Raw genomic sequence first — 20,000 nt, forward strand, 5'->3', positions numbered from 1 at the left:
AGTGGTGTAGGGGGTTTGAGACAGAAACAGTCAGTTCTGACAGTAACTTAAGGAGTGGTGTAGGGGGTTTGAGACAGAAACAGTCAGTCCTGACAGTAACTTAAGGAGTGGTGTAGGAGGTTTGAGAGAGAAACAGTCAGTCCTGACAGTAACTTAAGGAGTGGTGTAGGAGGTTTGAGACAGAAACAGTCAGTCCTGACAGTAACTTAAGGAGTGGTGTAGGGGGTTTGAGACAGAAACAGTCAGTCCTGACAGTAACTTAAGGAGTGGTGTAGGAGGTTTGAGACAGAAACAGTCAGTCCTGACAGTAACTTAAGGAGTGGTGTAGGAGGTTTGAGACAGAAACAGTCAGTCCTGACAGTAACTTAAGGAGTGGTGTAGGAGGTTTGAGAGAGAAACAGTCAGTCCTGACAGTAACTTAAGGAGTGGTGTAGGAGGTTTGAGACAGAAACAGTCAGTTCTGACAGTAACTTAAGGAGTGGTGTAGGAGGTTTGAGACAGAAACAGTCAGTCCTGACAGTAACTTAAGGAGTGGTGTAGGGGGTTTGAGACAGAAACAGTCAGTCCTGACAGTAACTTAAGGAGTGGTGTAGGAGGTTTGAGAGAGAAACAGTCAGTCCTGACAGTAACTTAAGGAGTGGTGTAGGAGGTTTGAGACAGAAACAGTCAGTTCTGACAGTAACTTAAGGAGTGGTGTAGGGGGTTTGAGACAGAAACAGTCAGTCCTGACAGTAACTTAAGGAGTGGTGTAGGAGGTTTGAGACAGAAACAGTCAGTTCTGACAGTAACTTAAGGAGTGGTGTAGGAGGTTTGAGACAGAAACAGTCAGTCCTGACAGTAACTTAAGGAGTGGTGTAGGAGGTTTGAGACAGAAACAGTCAGTCCTGACAGTAACTTAAGGAGTGGTGTAGGAGGTTTGAGACAGAAACAGTCAGTCCTGACAGTAACTTAAGGAGTGGTGTAGGAGGTTTGAGACAGAAACAGTCAGTTCTGACAGTAACTTAAGGAGTGGTGTAGGGGGTTTGAGACAGAAACAGTCAGTCCTGACAGTAACTTAAGGAGTGGTGTAGGAGGTTTGAGACAGAAACAGTCAGTCCTGACAGTAACTTAAGGTGTGGTGTAGGAGGTTTGAGACAGAAACAGTCAGTCCTGACAGTAACTTAAGGAGTGGTGTAGGAGGTTTGAGACAGAAACAGTCAGTCCTGACAGTAACTTAAGGAGTGGTGTAGGGGGTTTGAGACAGAAACAGTCAGTCCTGACAGTAACTTAAGGAGTGGTGTAGGAGGTTTGAGACAGAAACAGTCAGTCCTGACAGTAACTTAAGGAGTGGTGTAGGGGGTTTGAGACAGAAACAGTCAGTTCTGACAGTAACTTAAGGAGTGGTGTAGGAGGTTTGAGACAGAAACAGTCAGTCCTGACAGTAACTTAAGGAGTGGTGTAGGAGGTTTGAGACAGAAACAGTCAGTCCTGACAGTAACTTAAGGAGTGGTGTAGGGGGTTTGAGACAGAAACAGTCAGTTCTGACAGTAACTTAAGGAGTGGTGTAGGAGGTTTGAGACAGAAACAGTCAGTCCTGACAGTAACTTAAGGAGTGGTGGTGGTGGGTGGGTGACTGGTGTTAAACTAAGATGTTGAGTCACTCACATGAGGATGCCGTGGGCTCTCTCCAGGAGCTTGCTGCTGGTGGAATTGACAAAAATTCCTCCGTCCTCTTCTGTGTTGGACCCGCTGGATGACAGGCGGCCCTGCCGCCCACCACGCCCATTCCAGCCCACACCATCCCTGGTTAGGAAGTTTCAAATGATCCACAGTTAAAAATATGCCTTGAGAAAATAGAGATTTCATTTTAGCTGGACAACTTGGAAAGAGCTAGGAAAAAGCTTAAATAAGAAAATTATTGACCAACATTGACTGTATTTCATGTCCTGTAGACATATTAAGCACCACTACAAATGGGATATGCTATCCTAGACCTAGGTTCTGCAGTGTAAAGCCTCAGGCCTCAAGGTAAACCCTGGTCATCCTAGCCAAGCACCTGAACAAACAGCACGTTTTCCTATCAACACAGTGGCTCGGGTCGGTTAACGGTCAACCCCTAACACCAAAACCCCTAACACCAAACCCCTTAAGCCCTGAGGGGAGGAGTCAGGAGAGAGAAAGACACTCCTGAGTAACCACTGGTAGAATACTGCATCAGGACTGGGGAGGAGAAGGAGATCCATCATGGATTCCACCCAGCAAGCCATCAGGGCTGGAGAGAAGGATATCCATCATGGATTCTACCCGGCAAGCCATCAGGGCTGGAGAGAAGGAGATCCATCATGGATTCCACCCGGCAAGCCATCAGGGCTGGAGAGAAGGAGATCCATCATGGATTCCACCCAGCAAGCCATCAGGGCTGGAGAGTAGAAGGACATCCATCATGGATTCCACTCAGTAATCCATCCCAGCAGCCAGGGAGGAGAAGGCCATCCATCATGGATTCCACTCAGTAATCCATCCCAGCAGCCAGGGAGGAGAAGGCCATCCATCATGGGTTCCACCCAGTAATCCATCCCAGCAGCCAGGGAGGAGAAGGCCATCCATCATGGCAGTAATGTCATGCTATGGGGTTAACCTGTTGGGTCTAGGGGGCAGCATTTGCACGTCTGGATAAAAAAAATGTACCCGATTTAATCTGGTTACTAATCCTACCCAGTAACTAGAATATGCATATACTTATTATATATGGATAGAAAACACTCTAAAGTTTCCAAAACTGTTTGAATGGTGTCTGTGAGTATAACAGAACTCATTTGGCAGGCAAAACCCTGAGACATTTTCTGACAGGAAGTGGATACCTGATGTGTTGTATTGATTTTAAACCTATCCCATTGAAAAACACAGGGGTTTAGGAATATTTTGGCACTTCCTATTGCTTCCACTAGATGTCACCAGCCTTTACAAAGTGTTTTGAGTCTTCTGGAGGGAGATCTGACCGAACAAGAGCCATGGAACGGTGATGTCCCATTAGACACCTGGCGCGCTACTTCATGTTGGGTACCCTCGTTCCAATACGTTATAAAAGGCTATGCATTCGTCCACCTTGAATATTATTCATGTTCTGGTTAAAAAAGGCCCTAATGATTTATGCTATACAACGTTTGACATGTTTGAACGAACGGAAATATATTTTTTCCCCTCGTTCATGACGAGAAGTCCGGCTGGCTTACATCATGTGCTAACGAGACGGAGATTTTTGGACATAAATTATGAGCTTTTTTGAACAAAACTACATTCGTTATGGACCTGTGATACCTGGAAGTGACATCTGATGAAGAGAATCAAAGGTAATGGATTATTTACATAGTATTTTCGATTTTAGATCTCCCCAACATGACGTCTAGTCTGTATCGCAACGCGTATTTTTCTGGGCACAGTGCTCAGATTATTGCAAAGTGTGATTTCCCAGTAAGGTTATTTTTAAATCTGGCAAGTTGATTGCGTTCAAAAGATGTAAATCTATAATTCTTTAAATGACAATATAATATTTTACCAATGTTTTCTAATTTTAATTATTTAATTTGTGACGCTGACTTGACTGCCGGTTATTGGAGGGAAACGATTTCCTCAACATCAATGCCATAGTAAAACGCTGTTTTTGTATATAAATATGAACTTGATAGAACTAAAAATGCATGCATTGTCTAACATAATGTCCTAGGAGTGTCATCTGATGGAGATTGTAAAAGGTTAGTGTATCATTTTAGCTGGTTTTATGGTTTTGGTGACCCTGTCTTTGACTTGACAAAACATTACACACAACTCTTGTAAATGTACTGTCCTAACATACTCTAAATTTATGCTTTCGCCGTAAAACCTTTTTGAAATCGTAAAACGTGGTTAGATTAAGGAGATGTTTATCTTTCAAATGGTGTAACATAGTTGTATTTTTGAAAAATTTGAATTTTGACATTTATTTGGATTCAAATTTGCCGCTCTTGAAATGCACCTGCTGTTGATGGAGTGCACCACAGGTGGCACGCTAGCGTCCCACCTAGCCCCAAGAGGTTAATTAGGGGGTATGGGGCTCTAGGGGGCAGTAATGTCATGCTATGGGGTTAATTAGGGGGTATGGGGGGCAGTAATGTCATGCTATGGGGTTAATTAGGGGGTATGGGGCTCTAGGAGGCAGTAATGTCATGCTATGGGGTTAATTAGGGGGTATGGGGCTCTAGGGGGCAGTAATGTCATGCTATGGGGTTAATTAGGGGGTATGTGGCTCTAGGGGCAGTAATGTCATGCTATGGGGTTAATTAGGGGGTATGGGGCTCTAGGAGGCAGTAATTGCATGCTATGGGGTTAATTAGGGAGTAGGGGGCTCTAGGGGGCAGTAATGTCATGCGTTGGGGTTAATTAGGGGGTATGGGGGGCAGTAATGTCATGCGTTGGGGTTAATTAGGAGGTATGTAGCTCTAAGGGGCAGTAATGTCATGCTATGGGGTTAATTAGGGGGTATGGGGCTCTAGGGGGCAGTAATGTCATGCTATGGGGTTAATTAGGGAGTAGGGGGCTCTAGGGGGCAGTAATGTCATGCGTTGGGGTTAATTAGGGGGTATGTGGCTCTTGCGGGCAGTAATGTCATGCTATGGGGTTAATTAGGGGGTATGGGGCTCTAGGGGGCAGTAATGTCATGCTATGGGGTTAATTAGGGGGTATGGGGGGCAGTAATGTCATGCTATGGGGTTAATTAGGGGGTATGGGGCTCTAGGAGGCAGTAATGTCATGCTATGGGGTTAATTAGGGGGTATGTAGCTCTACGAGGCAGTAATGTCATGCTATGGGGTTAATTAGGGGGTATGTGGCTCTAGGGGGCAGTAATGTCATGCTATGGGGTTAATTAGGGGGTATGTGGCTCTAGGGGGCAGTAATGTCATGCTATGGGGTTAATTAGGGGGTATGTGGCTCTAGGGGGCAGTAATGTCATGCTATGGGGTTAATTAGGGGGTATGGGGCTCTAGGGGGCAGTAATGTCATGCTATGGGGTTAATTAGGGGGTATGTGGCTCTAGGGGGCAGTAATGTCATGCTATGGGGTTAATTAGGGGGTATGGGGCTCTAGGGGGCAGTAATGTCATGCTATGGGGTTAATTAGGGGGTATGGGGCTCTAGGAGGCAGTAATTGCATGCTATGGGGTTAATTAGGGAGTAGGGGGCTCTAGGGGGCAGTAATGTCATGCGTTGGGGTTAATTAGGGGGTATGGGGGGCAGTAATGTCATGCGTTGGGGTTAATTAGGAGGTATGTAGCTCTAAGGGGCAGTAATGTCATGCTATGGGGTTAATTAGGGGGTATGGGGCTCTAGGGGGCAGTAATGTCATGCTATGGGGTTAATTAGGGGGTATGTAGCTCTAGGGGGCAGTAATGTCATGCTATGGGGTTAATTAGGGGGTATGGGGCTCTAGGGGGCAGTAATATCATGCTATGGGGTTAATTAGGGGGTATGGGGCTCTAGGGGGCAGTAATGTCATGCTATGGGGTTAATTAGGGGGTATGGGGCTCTAGGGGCAGTGGAAGGCGTTATGTGAGTCAGTGCACAATCCTTATTCATTATTTTAAAGCTGTGTCAGACTTTTCTCCAACCCATTGCTGAACAACCCTCTTCTGTACTAGGGAGCGTCATTATTAAACAACCCTCCTCTTCTGTACTGGGGAGCGTCATTATTAAACAACCCTCTTCTGTACTGGGGAGAGTCATTATTAAACAACCCTCTTCTGTACTAGGGAGCGTCATTATTAAACAACCCTCCTCTTCTGTACTGGGGAGCGTCATTATTAAACAACCCTCCTCTTCTGTACTGGGGAGCGTCATTATTAAACAACCCTCCTCTTCTGTACTGGGGAGCGTCATTATTAAACAACCCTCCTCTTCGATACTGGGGAGCGTCATTATTAAACAACCCTCTTCTGTACTGGGGAGCGTCATTATTAAACAACCCTCCTCTTCTGTACTGGGGAGCGTCATTATTAAACAACCCTCCTCTTCTGTACTGGGGAGCGTCATTATTAAACAACCCTCCTCTTCTGTACTGGGGAGCGTCATTATTAAACAACCCTCCTCTTCTGTACTGGGGAGCGTCATTATTAAACAACCCTCTTCTGTACTGGGGAGCGTCATTATTAAACAACCCTCTTCTGTACTGGGGAGCGTCATTATTAAACAACCCTCTTCTGTACTGGGGAGCGTCATTATTAAACAACCCTCTTCTGTACTGGGGAGCGTCATTATTAAACAACCCTCCTCTTCTGTACTGGGGAGCGTCATTATTAAACAACCCTCCTCTTCGGTACTGGGGAGCGTCATTATTAAACAACCCTCCTCTTCTGTACTGGGGAGCGTCATTATTAAACAACCCTCCTCTTCTGTACTGGGGAGCGTCATTATTAAACAACCCTCCTCTTCTGTACTGGGGAGCGTCATTATTAAACAACCCTCCTCTTCTGTACTGGGGAGCGTCATTATTAAACAACCCTCCTCTTCTGTACTGGGGAGCGTCATTATTAAACAACCATCCTCTTCTGTACTGGGGAGCGTCATTATTAAACAACCCTCTTCTGTACTGGGGAGCGTCATTATTAAACAACCCTCCTCTTCTGTATTGGGGAGCGTCATTATTAAACAACCCTCTTCTGTACTGGGGAGCGTCATTATTAAACAACCCTCTTCTGTACTGGGGAGCGTCATTATTAAACAACCCTCCTCTTCTGTACTGGGGAGCGTCATTATTAAACAACCCTCCTCTTCTGTACTGGGGAGCGTCATTATTAACCTCTCTAGGGTAGGGGGCAGTATTTGCACGGCCGGATAAAAAACGTACCCGATTTAATCTGGTTATTACTACTGCCCAGAAACTAGAATATGCATATAATTGTTTGATTTGGATAGAAAACACCCTAAAGTTTCTAAAACTGTTTGAATGGTGTCTGTGAGTATAACAGAACACATATGGCAGGCAAAAACCTGAAGATTCCAAACAGGAAGTGCCCTCTCTGACCATTTCTTGGCCTTCTACACTCTCTTTATTGAAAACTGAGGATCTCTGCTGTAACGTGACACTTCCTACGGCTCCCATAGGCTCTCAGAAGGCGGCAGAACGTTGAATGATGACTTTGCAGGCCATGGCTGAAAAACAGTAGCGCATTTGGATAGTGGTCGATCTGAGAACAATGAGACGGGGGCACGCGTGCACGCGAAGAGTCCATTTTAGATTTTCAGTCTTTGAACGAAAACAGGGTTTCCCGGTCGGAATATTATCGCTTTTTTACGAGAAAAATCGCATAAAAATTGATTTTAAACAGCGGTTGACATGCTTCGAAGTACGGTAATGGAATATTTATACATTTTTTGTCACGATACGCGCCGGGCGCGTCACCCTTCGTTACCCTTCGGATAGTGTCTTGAATGCACGAACAAAACAGAGGATATTTGAACATAACCATGGATTATTTTGAACCAAACCAACATTTGTTATTGAAGTAGAAGTCCTGGGAGTGCATTCTGACGAAGAACAGCAAAGGTAATAACATTTTTCTTATAGTAAATCTGAGTTTGGTGAGTGCCAAACTTGGTGGGTGTCAAAATAGCTAGCCCGTGATGGCGAGCTATCTACTCAGAATATTGCAAAAATATACTTTTGCCGAAAAGCTATTTTAAAATCGGACATAGCGATTGCATAAAGGAGTTCTGTATCTATAATTCTTAAAATAATTGTTATGTTTTTTGTGAACGTTTATCGTGAGTAATTTAGTAAATTCACCGGAAGTTTGCGGTGGGTATGCTAGTTCTGAACGTCACATGCTAATGTAAAAAGCTGGTTTTTGATATAAATATGAACTTGATTGAACGAAACATGCATGTATTGTATAACATAATGTCCTAGGAGTGTCATCTGATGAAGATCATCAAAAGGTTAGTGCTGCATTTAGCTGTGGTTTGGGTTTATGTGACATTATATGCTAGCTTGAAAAATGGGTGTCTGATTATTTCTGGCTGGGTACTCTGCTGACATAATCTAATGTTTTGCTTTCGTTGTAAAGCCTTTTTGAAATTGGACAGTGGGGTTAGATTAACGAGAGTCTTGTCTTTAAAATGGTGTAAAATAGTCATATGTTTGAGAAATTGAAGTAATAGCATTTCTAAGGTATTTGAATATCGCGCCACGGGATTCCACTGGCTGTTGAGTAGGTGGGACGATTTCGTCCCACATACCCTAGAGAGGTTAAACAACCCTCCTCTTCTGTACTGGGGAGCGTCATTATTAAACAACCCTCCTCTTCTGTACTGGGGAGCGTCATTATTAAACAACCCTCCTCTTCTGTACTGGGGAGCGTCATTATTAACCTGTTAGGGCTAGTGGGCAGTATTTGCACGGCTGGATAAAAAAATGTACCCGATTTAATCTGGTTACTAATCCTACCCAGTAACTAGAATATGCATATACTTATTATATATGGATAGAAAACACCCTAAAGTTTCTAAAACTGTTTGAATGGTGTCTGTGAGTATAACAGAACTCATTTGGCAGGCAAAACCCTGAGACATTTTCTGACAGGAAGTGGATACCTGGTGTGTTGTATTACCTTTAAACCTATGCCATTGAAAAACACAGGGGCTGAGGAATATTTTGGCACTTCCTATTGCTTCCACTAGATGTCACCAGCCTTTACAAAGTGTTTTGAGTCTTCTGGAGGGAGATCTGACCGAACAAGAGCCATGGAACGATGATGGCCCATTAGACACCTGGCGCGCGAGTTCATGTTGGGTACCCTCGTTCCAATACGTTATAAAAGAGAATGCATTCGTCCACCTTGAATATTATTCATGTTCTGGTTAAAAAAGGCCCTAATGATTTATGCTATACAACGTTTGACATGTTTGAACGAACGTAAATATATTTTTTCCCCTCGTTCATGAAGTGAAGTCCGGCGGGCTTAGATCATGTGCTAACAAGACGGAGATTTTTGGACATAAATGATGAGCTTTTTTGAACAAAACTACATTCGTTATGGACCTGTGATACCTGGAAGTGACATCTGATGAAGAGAATCAAAGGTAATGGATTATTTACATAGTATTTTCGATTTTAGATTTCCCCAACATGACGGCTAGTCTGTATCGCAACGCGCATTTTTCTGGGCGCAGTGCTCAGATTATTGCAAAGTGTGATTTCCCAGTAAGGTTATTTTTAAATCTGGCAAGTTGATTGCGTTCAAGAGATGTAAATCTATAATTCTTTAAATGACAATATAATATTTTACCAATGTTTTCTAATTTTAATTATTTAATTTGTGGTGCTGACTTGACTGCCGGTTATTGGAGGGAAACGATTTCCTCAACATCAATGCCATAGTAAAATGCTGTTTTTGGATACAAATATGAACTTGATAGAACTAAAAATGCATGCATTGTCTAACATAATGTCCTAGGAGTGTCATCTGATGGAGATTGTAAAAGGTTAGTGCATCATTTTAGCTGGTTTTATGGTTTTGGTGACCCTGTCTTTGAATTGACAAAACATTACACACAACTCTTGTAAATGTACTGTCCTAACATACTCTAAATTTATGCTTTCGCCGTAAAACCTTTTTGAAATCGTAAAACATGGTTAGATTAAGGAGATGTTTATCTTTCAAAGGGTGTAAAATAGTTGTATGTTTGAAAAATTCGAATTTTGACATTTATTTGGATTCAAATTTGCCGCTCTTGAAATGCACCTGCTGTTGATGGAGTGCACCACGGGTGGGACGCTTGCGTCCCACCTAGCCCATAGAGGTTAAACAACCCTCCTCTTCTGTACTGGGGAGCGTCATTATTAAACAACCCTCCTCTTCTGTACTGGGGAGCGTCATTATTAACCTCTCTAGGGTAGGGGGCAGTATTTGCACGGCCGGATAAAAAACGTACCCGATTTAATCTGGTTATTACTACTGCCCAGAAACTAGAATATGCATATAATTGTTTGATTTGGATAGAAAACACCCTAAAGTTTCTAAAACTGTTTGAATGGTGTCTGTGAGTATAACAGAACTCATATGGCAGGCAAAAACCTGAAGATTCCAAACAGGAAGTGCCCTCTGACCATTTCTTGGCCTTCTACACTCTCTTTATTGAAAACTGAGGATCTCTGCTGTAACGTGACACTTCCTACGGCTCCCATAGGCTCTCAGAAGGCGGCAGAACGTTGAATGATGACTTTGCAGGCCATGGCTGAAAAACAGTAGCGCATTTGGATAGTGGTCGATCTGGGAACAATGAGACGGGGGCGTGCGTGCACGTGAAGAGTCCATTTTAGATTTTCAGTCTTTGAACGAAAACAGGGTTTCCCGGTCGGAATATTATCGCTTTTTTACGAGAAAAATCGCATAAAAATTGATTTTAAACAGCGGTTGACATGCTTCGAAGTACGGTAATGGAATATTTATACATTTTTTGTCACGATACGCGCCGGGCGCGTCACCCTTCGTTACCCTTCGGATAGTGTCTTGAATGCACGAACAAAACAGAGGATATTTGAACATAACCATGGATTATTTTGAACCAAACCAACATTTGTTATTGAAGTAGAAGTCCTGGGAGTGCATTCTGACGAAGAACAGCAAAGGTAATAACATTTTTCTTATAATAAATCTGAGTTTGGTGAGTGCCAAACTTGGTGGGTGTCAAAATAGCTAGCCCGTGATGGCGAGCTATCTACTCAGAATATTGCAAAAATGTACTTTTGCCGAAAAGCTATTTTAAAATCGGACATAGCGATTGCATAAAGGAGTTCTGTATCTATAATTCTTAAAATAATTGTTATGTTTTTTGTGAACGTTTATCGTGAGTAATTTAGTAAATTCACCGGAAGTTTGCGGTGGGTATGCTAGTTCTGAACGTCACATGCTAATGTAAAAAGCTGTTTTTTGATATAAATATGAACTTGATTGAACAAAACATGCATGTATTGTATAACATAATGTCCTAGGTGTGTCATCTGATGAAGATCATCAAAAGGTTAGTGCTGCATTTAGCTGTGGTTTGGGTTTATGTGACATTATATGCTAGCTTGAAAAATGGGTGTCTGATTATTTCTGGCTGGGTACTCTGCTGACATAATCTAATGTTTTGCTTTCGTTGTAAAGCCTTTTTGAAATCGGACAGTGGGGTTAGATTAATGAGAGTCTTGTCTTTAAAATGGTGTAAAATAGTCATATGTTTGAGAAATTGAAGTAATAGCATTTCTAAGGTATTTGAATATCGCGCCACGGGATTCCACTGGCTGTTGAGTAGGTGGGACGATTTCGTCCCACATACCCTAGAGAGGTTAAACAACCCTCCTCTTCTGTACTGGGGAGCGTCATTATTAAACAACCCTCCTCTTCTGTACTGGGGAGCGTCATTATTAAACAACCCTCCTCTTCTGTACTGGGGAGCGTCATTATTAAACAACCCTCCTCTTCTGTACTGGGGAGCGTCATTATTAAACAACCCTCCTCTTCTGTACTGGGGAGCGTCATTATTAAACAACCCTCCTCTTCTGTACTGGGGAGCGTCATTATTAAACAACCCTCCTCTTCTGTACTGGGGAGCGTCATTATTAAACAACCCTCCTCTTCTGTACTAGGGAGCGTCATTATTAAACAACCCTCCTCTTCTGTACTGGGGAGCGTCATTATTAAACAACCCTCCTCTTCTGTACTGGGGAGCGTCATTATTAAACAACCCTCCTCTTCTGTACTGGGGAGCGTCATTATTAAACAACCCTCCTCTTCTGTACTGGGGAGCGTCATTATTAAACAACCCTCCTCTTCTGTACTGGGGAGCGTCATTATTAAACAACCCTCCTCTTCTGTACTGGGGAGCGTCATTGCCCTGGACACTCTGGAGTGTAGATAATCTCTGGAGTGTGTTCAGCAATGACGCTCCTTAGTACAGAATCATCTACATTTGACATTTTAGTAATTTAGCAAACACTCTTATCCAGAGCGACTTACAGGAGTAATTATGGTTAAGTGCCTTGCTCAAGGGCATATCTACAGATTTTTCACCTAGTCAGCTCGGGGATTCAAACCAGCAATTTTTTGGTTACTGGTCCAATGCTGTTAACCGCTAGGCGACAACATATCTCAGCATACACTGTACAGTACACAGGTGGTCTTACCGTGGAGATTTCTCGTTGAGCGTGTTGCTGCCCTGCAGGTCCGACAGCGGTGTTCGTAGACTCTTCCTGACCACACCTGAGCCGGGAGAGACAGGGAAGGAGGAGAACACAACAAGGTGAGAGGACACGCAAAGATGGACCAGGCCAAACCCAGACCAATGTTAGACCCCAGGACAGTACCAATTCTAACTCAGTGGACAGAACTGGGCTGTTTCTGGTTGTAATGATGTCATAATGACAGTTCCATGTATCCAAATGTCTGATTTAAATCGGGTTATATGGTGCTAAAAATAATGGAGGTTAACAGTGAGTTTGTCTGCTGTTAGCGTGGTTGTGAGAATTATGGAAGTCTGGAAGATCCATTTTGGAAGCGTTACTCAGTTTAGTTTGGACTAATGATTAACAAGGGTTTTAGTTCACTGTATGGACACTGTTAAAGACAGTTATTGGAAACATGCCTTTTATAATTGGGAAGGTCCAACACTAAGAACCACAATTCTAACTCCCCAGAAACCAAATATTTATATAAACCCATGACTCATGAATCATCCTGATATTCCAAGAAACATCTCTTTTCTCGGAAGATGGTATTCTATGAAGAATTTGATGATGATATACATGAAGATCGAGAGGAGAATCTATAACTTTGTGGTCAAATATCCAAATATGCAAAATATAATTGAGCTGAATTTTTGCATTTAAAAAGAACAATGGGTGCTTCTGGATCATGTTTAAAGGAACCATTGTAGAGCTGAAGCACCTATTTGAGTGAGATATTGTTGGCCTCCAATTGGAGAAAACAAACCGGTTTTGTCAGGAAAGCATTTTTCAATAACTGTGACGGTTGTGTTTTTGGCAGCTGTGAGGTTTCCCTCAATCTGATTGGCTTATGACAGCTGGCAGAGGAGATGATGTAATCCATACACCAACATTCCATCTTCAAGTCGTGAAACCTCTGCCAATCACACACAGTGAGAGAAAACAGAGCATCTAGAAAGCATCCCATCACTGAGAAAGTGATTTGAAGTGAACTACATTCTAGCAACTAATTTCAGACTGGTTCAAGGCTGTATGCTATATGGTGTTCAGTATCATCAGTAAGTTCTGCTATATCCGGCGCTGTTGAAGGGTAACAAGAGAAGAAAAAACAGTTGGCTACAAGCTCTTAAAAACTGTGCTTGGTGTGGACTTGGCGTTGAAAAACCTTGTGTGTTTTTCTAGAACACTTGAAGATGGATATTATTGGTTTGTGTGTGAATAGGTTAGTTAGATTTACATGAGGGCGAGATGGAGGGACGGGTGGAAACCCCTCCAAACCAACCCCCATCCCTTACATGGAAACCATACCCGTCCAGATCGTCCCCTAGACCCTACCTGTGGGCACTTCAAGTAGATCTGAGATGATTGGAATATGGTAATAGGATAAGCATAAACAAACAATATGGTAATAGCACAACCATGCCCTCTGATAGGCTAGATGTTCTCTATATTTCAGTTGTGGGGGGGTGCAGACTAGTGACATGGTGGACCAGTGAGATGAGCCCTGATCTACGCCCCCCTGCCCCTGAGCAGGTACCAGGTCAGGGTAACAGGCCAGGGCCACCAGGGCAACATGGTGACAACACTGCATGTGTCTGTGATGGTGGTGGTGATGGTGGAGACTAGTGGTGTTACTGTGTCTTACCCCAGACCACAGCGTGGATTAAACAGGAGGTTAGAGTGCCTGTCACCATGCTAACAGGACCGTTCAGTGCTGGGTCGCCCCACAATCACAGAGTTAGTGAGAAGGTGGAAGGGGGGGACTAGCATAGGCTCATACTAGATCACATGCAAGACTGGCTGTTAAGACACATACAGGTGCATGCAGAGATTGGGGGAGGGGGAGAGGAGACCAACAAGCATCTAATTTAATGGAAGGATGAATAGAAACATTATAGGTTCACCTACTAAATATCTAGACCGTACAGGTAGATGGCAAATGCTGTGGAACTAAACTACTGATTTTAATGAAGAGTAAACAAGAGATCTTGGGGTTTTAAATTAGTTCCCCCTCACAAAAATGATATCTAAAGAACGCTATAATTCAACTGGTCTGATGCTGTTGGTCTACTTCACCCCTACGGTTACCCCTCACAGTTGCATGAAAGTGAGGAGAGAGAGGTATTGTGGGAAATGCAGTCTTACTGTACTTCTCCTCTTTGCACCTCTGCAGGATCTCTAAACTTCTCTGATGCACAGGGTGATGCAGAAAGCTAAAACTATCCACACTGCACAAAACTGCACAGGGAGCAGCGGCATCATGCCCTTGGGAAGCAAAAAAAAAGAGAAGGAAACAAAAAGAAAGAAAAAAAGAAAGAGAAAAGACAGATTAGACAGCAGGAAGAATGAAGAGCAGCAGACTAGGAGAGATACCTGCCAGACGTTCAGGAGACAGGATATACACCCCATTCAAACTGCAGTTGGGGGAGGGGGTGGGATGCGTTGTGGTTCTAGGAGGGTGAGTTTGACGGTGACAGAGTTAACCTGCAGGCTATTTCCCCTCCTTCACAAGCCGTCAGCTTTAGGAGATCATGATGTCATCAGTGATCCATTTTAAAATTCAAAACTCCATGTCCCCTTTGACAGTGTTACATTTACATTTGGTGTGAGCACATCTCTGAATGAGTAATCAAGAATTTGAACATTGAGTCAGGTTTTTGACACACATTTCCGCCAATTGGTATGGGGCCCCAGCAGTTGGTATTGACGCTCACACATAAGGAAATGAATCAATGTCTTTACTGCTTTGTCAGCATGGAAGTTACACTATGTCAAAGTGTATTTAAGAATCAAAAAGGCTATAGTTGGTTATCTAGGAGTGTACAGTTCATATGGCTGAATCAGAATGTCAATGTGTCTATGTTCAGTGCAGGCAGACAAGAGGTAGCAGCACTGTAGACTAAAGGATTGAGGGACAGAAGGCACCACTGTAGACTAAAGGGTTGAGGGACAGAAGGCACCGCTGTAGACTAAAGGGTTGACGGACAGAAGGCACCGCTGTAGACTAAAGGGTTGAGGGACAGAAGGCACCGCTGTAGACTAAAGGGTTGAGGGACAGAAGGCACCGCTGTAGACTAAAGGGTTGACGGACAGAAGGCACCGCTGTAGACTAAAGGGTTGAGGGACAGAAGGCACCGCTGTAGACTAAAGGGTTGACGGACAGAAGGCACCGCTGTAGACTAAAGGGTTGAGGGACAGAAGGCACCGCTGTAGACTAAAGGGTTGAGGGACAGAAGGCACCGCTGTAGACTAAAGGATTGACGGACAGAAGGCACCGCTGTAGACTAAAGGATTGACGGACAGAAGGCACCGCTGTAGACTAAAGGATTGACGGACAGAAGGCACCGCTGTAGACTAAAGGATTGACGGACAGAAGGCACCGCTGTAGACTAAAGGGTTGAGGGACAGAAGGCACCGCTGTAGACTAAAGGGTTGAGGGACAGAAGGCACCGCTGTAGACTAAAGGGTTGACGGACAGAAGGCACCGCTGTAGACTAAAGGGTTGAGGGACAGAAGGCACCGCTGTAGACTAAAGGGTTGAGGGACAGAAGGCACCGCTGTAGACTAAAGGGTTGACGGACAGAAGGCACCGCTGTAGACTAAAGGGTTGAGGGACAGAAGGCACCGCTGTAGACTAAAGGGTTGACGGACAGAAGGCACCGCTGTAGACTAAAGGGTTGAGGGACAGAAGGCACCGCTGTAGACTAAAGGGTTGAGGGACAGAAGGCACCGCTGTAGACTAAAGGATTGACGGACAGAAGGCACCGCTGTAGACTAAAGGATTGACGGACAGAAGGCACCGCTGTAGACTAAAGGATTGACGGACAGAAGGCACCGCTGTAGACTAAAGGGTTGACGGACAGAAGGCACCGCTGTAGACTAAAGGGTTGACGGACAGAAGACAGTCATATAGAGCAGAAGCTAACAGAGCTAGCTATTGAATGCAGGACAGTACTACCAGCACTAGGCACACGCACTACACTATACAAACAGAGGAGGGTATAGGACACAGCCTGTGCCCTGGCTGCACTGCGGTCTGCGCACACACACACACCTCATAATTTACAGCTACATAACTTCTGTATGCCTTATGACTGGTGTACTTGAATTAAAGGGGCATTTTAAAATGTTTCAACTTCATCATCTACAGCACCATGTGTGAAAATGATGCGTTTCTATGTTTTTGTAGTAAATAATATAGAATATATTTTTTTCTCCAATGACATCATTGGTGTGCATCATGATTTTAACCAATTTTAAGTAAGCATTGCGTTCTAAGTGCTTACTAATTGTCTACTAAGGCTTGATTAAAAATAACAAACCAATTAGTAGGCAATGCCTACTCATAATTGGTTAAAATCTGATGATGCACAGCAATGATGATGTCATTGGAAACACTCATCTCCCTCAAAAAACATTTCTTTAAGAGGAGGGGAAACATGCAATTTTCACATATGTTGATGTTTGGGTAGTGCTGGAGAGGATGAATATGAAGTAAAAAATATATAAATGTCCCTTTAAAAGGAGCCTAACGGGGGAAAAAGGACCCAGGAGCCTAACGGGGGAAAAGGACCCAGGAGCCTAACGGGGGAAAAGGACCCAGGAGCCTAACGGGGGAAAAAGGACCCAGGAGCCTAACGGGGGAAAAAGGACCCAGGAGCCTAACGGGGGAAAAAGGACCCAGGAGCCTAACGGGGGAAAAAGGACCCAGGAGCCTAACGGGGGAAAAAGGACCCAGGAGCCTAACGGGGGAAAAGGACCCAGGAGCCTAACGGGGGAAAAAGGACCCAGGAGCCTAACGGGGGAAAAAGGACCCAGGAGCCTAACGGGGGAAAAGGACCCAGGAGCCTAACGGGGGAAAAGGACCCAGGAGCCTAACGGGGGAAAATGACCCAGGAGCCTAACGGGGGAAAATGACCCAGGAGCCTAACGGGGGAAAAAGGACCCAGGAGCCTAACGGGGGAAAAAGGACCCAGGAGCCTAACGGGGGAAAAAGGACCCAGGAGCCTAACGGGGGAAAAAGGACCCAGGAGCCTAACGGGGGAAAAAGGACCCAGGAGCCTAAAGGGGGAAAAGGACCCAGGAGCCTAACGGGGGAAAAGGACCCAGGAGCCTAACGGGGGAAAAGGACTCAGTGTGCAGCACACTCACCAGTCTTCCTGTGTACGTGTCTCTTCCCAGACTCCCTGAAGGCCACCATGGCTCTGAAAAAGGCTCTGAGGACGGCCCAGCGGAAGGTGGCTGGGGGGTCAATGCCCATCAGGCCACAGATGAAGGCGTTTTTGCTGCTCTTCAGTAGGGCCACGATGTCAGGACGCATATGGTCTGTATTCTTCTCCCGGAAGTCCTGTGTGGGGATACATGAATGTGATAGAGACAGAGATAAAAAAAAGGAGTGTGCGTGAGAGTGAGAGAGAGAACAAGGGAGAGAGTGTACGTGTGAGAGAGAGGAGAGAGAGAGACAGATAAAAAAAGAATGTGCGTGAGAGTGAAAGAGAGGGAGAACAAGGGAGAGAGTGTACGTGTGAGAGAGAGGAGAGAGAGAGAGACAGATAAAAAAGAGTGCGTGAGAGCGAGAGAAAGAGAGAGGGAGAACAAGGGAGAGAGTGCACGTGTGAGAGAGAGGAGAGAGGGAGACAGATAAAAAAGAGAGTGCGTGAGAGCGAGAGAAAGAGAGAGGGAGAACAAGGGAGAGAGTGTGCGTGTGAGAGAAAGAGCGAGAGAGAGAAAGAAGAGCTAAGCATTGCACTCAGTTCACCCTCAGTTTAACGTACACATAAGCTCAGCTTAGCTTCAATACATCTTTCAGCTTTTAATTTCCTCTCTAGTGAGACTTTCATTGGAACAGGTAGGCAGCTTCTTGTATGGTATGGCAGAACTCCTGAGGTTTCCAAAACCATGTCACTAAAGAAGCCGTGTCATAGAGGATGGACTCAGTTTGAACTGGATTGCAACACCACTAATTAAAACCTTTCTTAATGCTCCTCTCCGCAGGGTAATTATATTGATTGATGCCTCATATATTGCCAATGTGGTTCCAACCAAGCTATGAAAAATTACTTGGACTCCGTTCTATCCAAACACAACAATAGTAAATCCCATGGAAATGAACAGGTTGAATGAGTGCAAGAGAGAATGAAGCGTTTGTTGTTCGCAGGAGACGACATAGAAACAAGTTTAGTGAAACACGACTGCCCAGACATGCACAATGTGGGACATATTACTGGTTGCCAAGTCTGAGGTCTGGGTTATAGGACTCTGCAGCAGGGAACTGGGCCAAGAGAGTGATTAACAAATCATCCTGTACAGGTATGTGTAAGTCGTCACAGCCCATTACTGTGTGTGTGTGTGTGTGTGTGTGTGTGTGTGGTGTGTGTGTGTGTGTGTGTGTGTGTGCCTGTCAGCTACAGCATACTGTATGACCAAATGCATGAAACATCTTGCCTGACTAGAACTACAACCCCCCCAATAAAAGAAACTACCAGTGAGATATGAGGTGACCCCTATAACCTTAACACCACCGTGCTAACCTGAACCATGCTGGCTCGATGTTCTCTTTTCACATGGTCCTTTCCAGGAGTATTCCTGCCAGAGTAAACAGTAGTTTGTCCTACAGACATTTCCATTCCACTCTATGGAATGATTTAAGCTAGGACGCTATGACACACATGAAGCTCTTGTTGACTCAGACAGTCAGACACTGACCTTGACCCCGTATTTGACCTTGCCGGCGTAGTGACGGATGATGAAGGCGGGCTCCATGACTGCAGGGAACTCAATGTAGCCATTGCCCTCATGCTGCCGCTTGAACTTGTCCAGCAGAGTCTGGTTAGAGGCCTGGGGGAAGCTGGGACAAGGATGGCAGGGGGGGTTGGTGTCATCATAATGCATACACGAGCAGAAACACAGAGACACGAGCAGAAACACGAGCAGAAACACAGAGACACGAGCAGAAACACGAGCAGAAACACAGAGACACGAGCAGAAACACAGAGACACGAGCAGAAACACGAGCAGAAACACAGAGACACGAGCAGAAACACGAGCAGAAACACAGAGACACGAGCAGAAACACGAGCAGAAACACAGAGACACGAGCAGAAACACAGAGACACGAGCAGAAACACGAGCAGAAACACAGAGACACGAGCAGAAACACAGAGACACGAGCAGAAACACAGAAACACGAGCAGAACACGAGCAGAAACACAGAGACACGAGCAGAAACACAGAGACACGAGCAGAAACACAGAGACACGAGCAGAAACACAGAGACACGAGCAGAAACACAGAGACACGAGCAGAAACACAGAGACACGAGCAGAAACACAGAGACACGAGCAGAAACACAGAGACACGAGCAGAAACACAGAGACACGAGCAGAAACACAGAGACACGAGCAGAAACACAGAGACACGAGCAGAAACACAGAGACACGAGCAGAAACACGAGCAGAAACACAGAGACACGAGCAGAAACACAGAGACACGAGCGGAAACACGAGCAGAAACACAGAGACACGAGCAGAAACACAGAGACACGAGCAGAAACACAGAGACACGAGCAGAAACACAGAGACACGAGCAGAAACACAGAGACACGAGCAGAAACACAGAGACACGAGCAGAAACACAGAGACACGAGCAGAAACACGAGCAGCAGCAGAACACAGAGACACGAGCGAGAAACACAGAGACACGAGCAGAAACACAGAGACACGAGCAGAAACACAGAGACACGAGCAGAAACACAGAGACACGAGCAGAAACACAGAGACACGAGC

General features: G+C 44.8%; 1 protein-coding gene across 1 annotated transcript in view; it reads right to left on the reverse strand.

The window, feature by feature from the left end:
* myo9aa (myosin IXAa) overlaps positions 1–20,000 on the reverse strand; it is a 202,080-nt gene that overhangs the window by 49,894 nt on the left and 132,186 nt on the right. Inside the window, 5 exon segments of the mRNA XM_082969734.1 lie at positions 1,645–1,782; positions 12,178–12,253; positions 14,362–14,481; positions 17,368–17,563; positions 18,922–19,063. Of these exon segments, the coding sequence (XP_082825860.1) occupies positions 1,645–1,782; positions 12,178–12,253; positions 14,362–14,481; positions 17,368–17,563; positions 18,922–19,063 (672 nt within the window).

Source organism: Salmo salar, chromosome 26, assembly GCF_965601325.2.
Source record: "Salmo salar chromosome 26, fSalSal1, whole genome shotgun sequence".
Taxonomy (NCBI): Eukaryota; Metazoa; Chordata; class Actinopteri; order Salmoniformes; family Salmonidae; genus Salmo; species Salmo salar.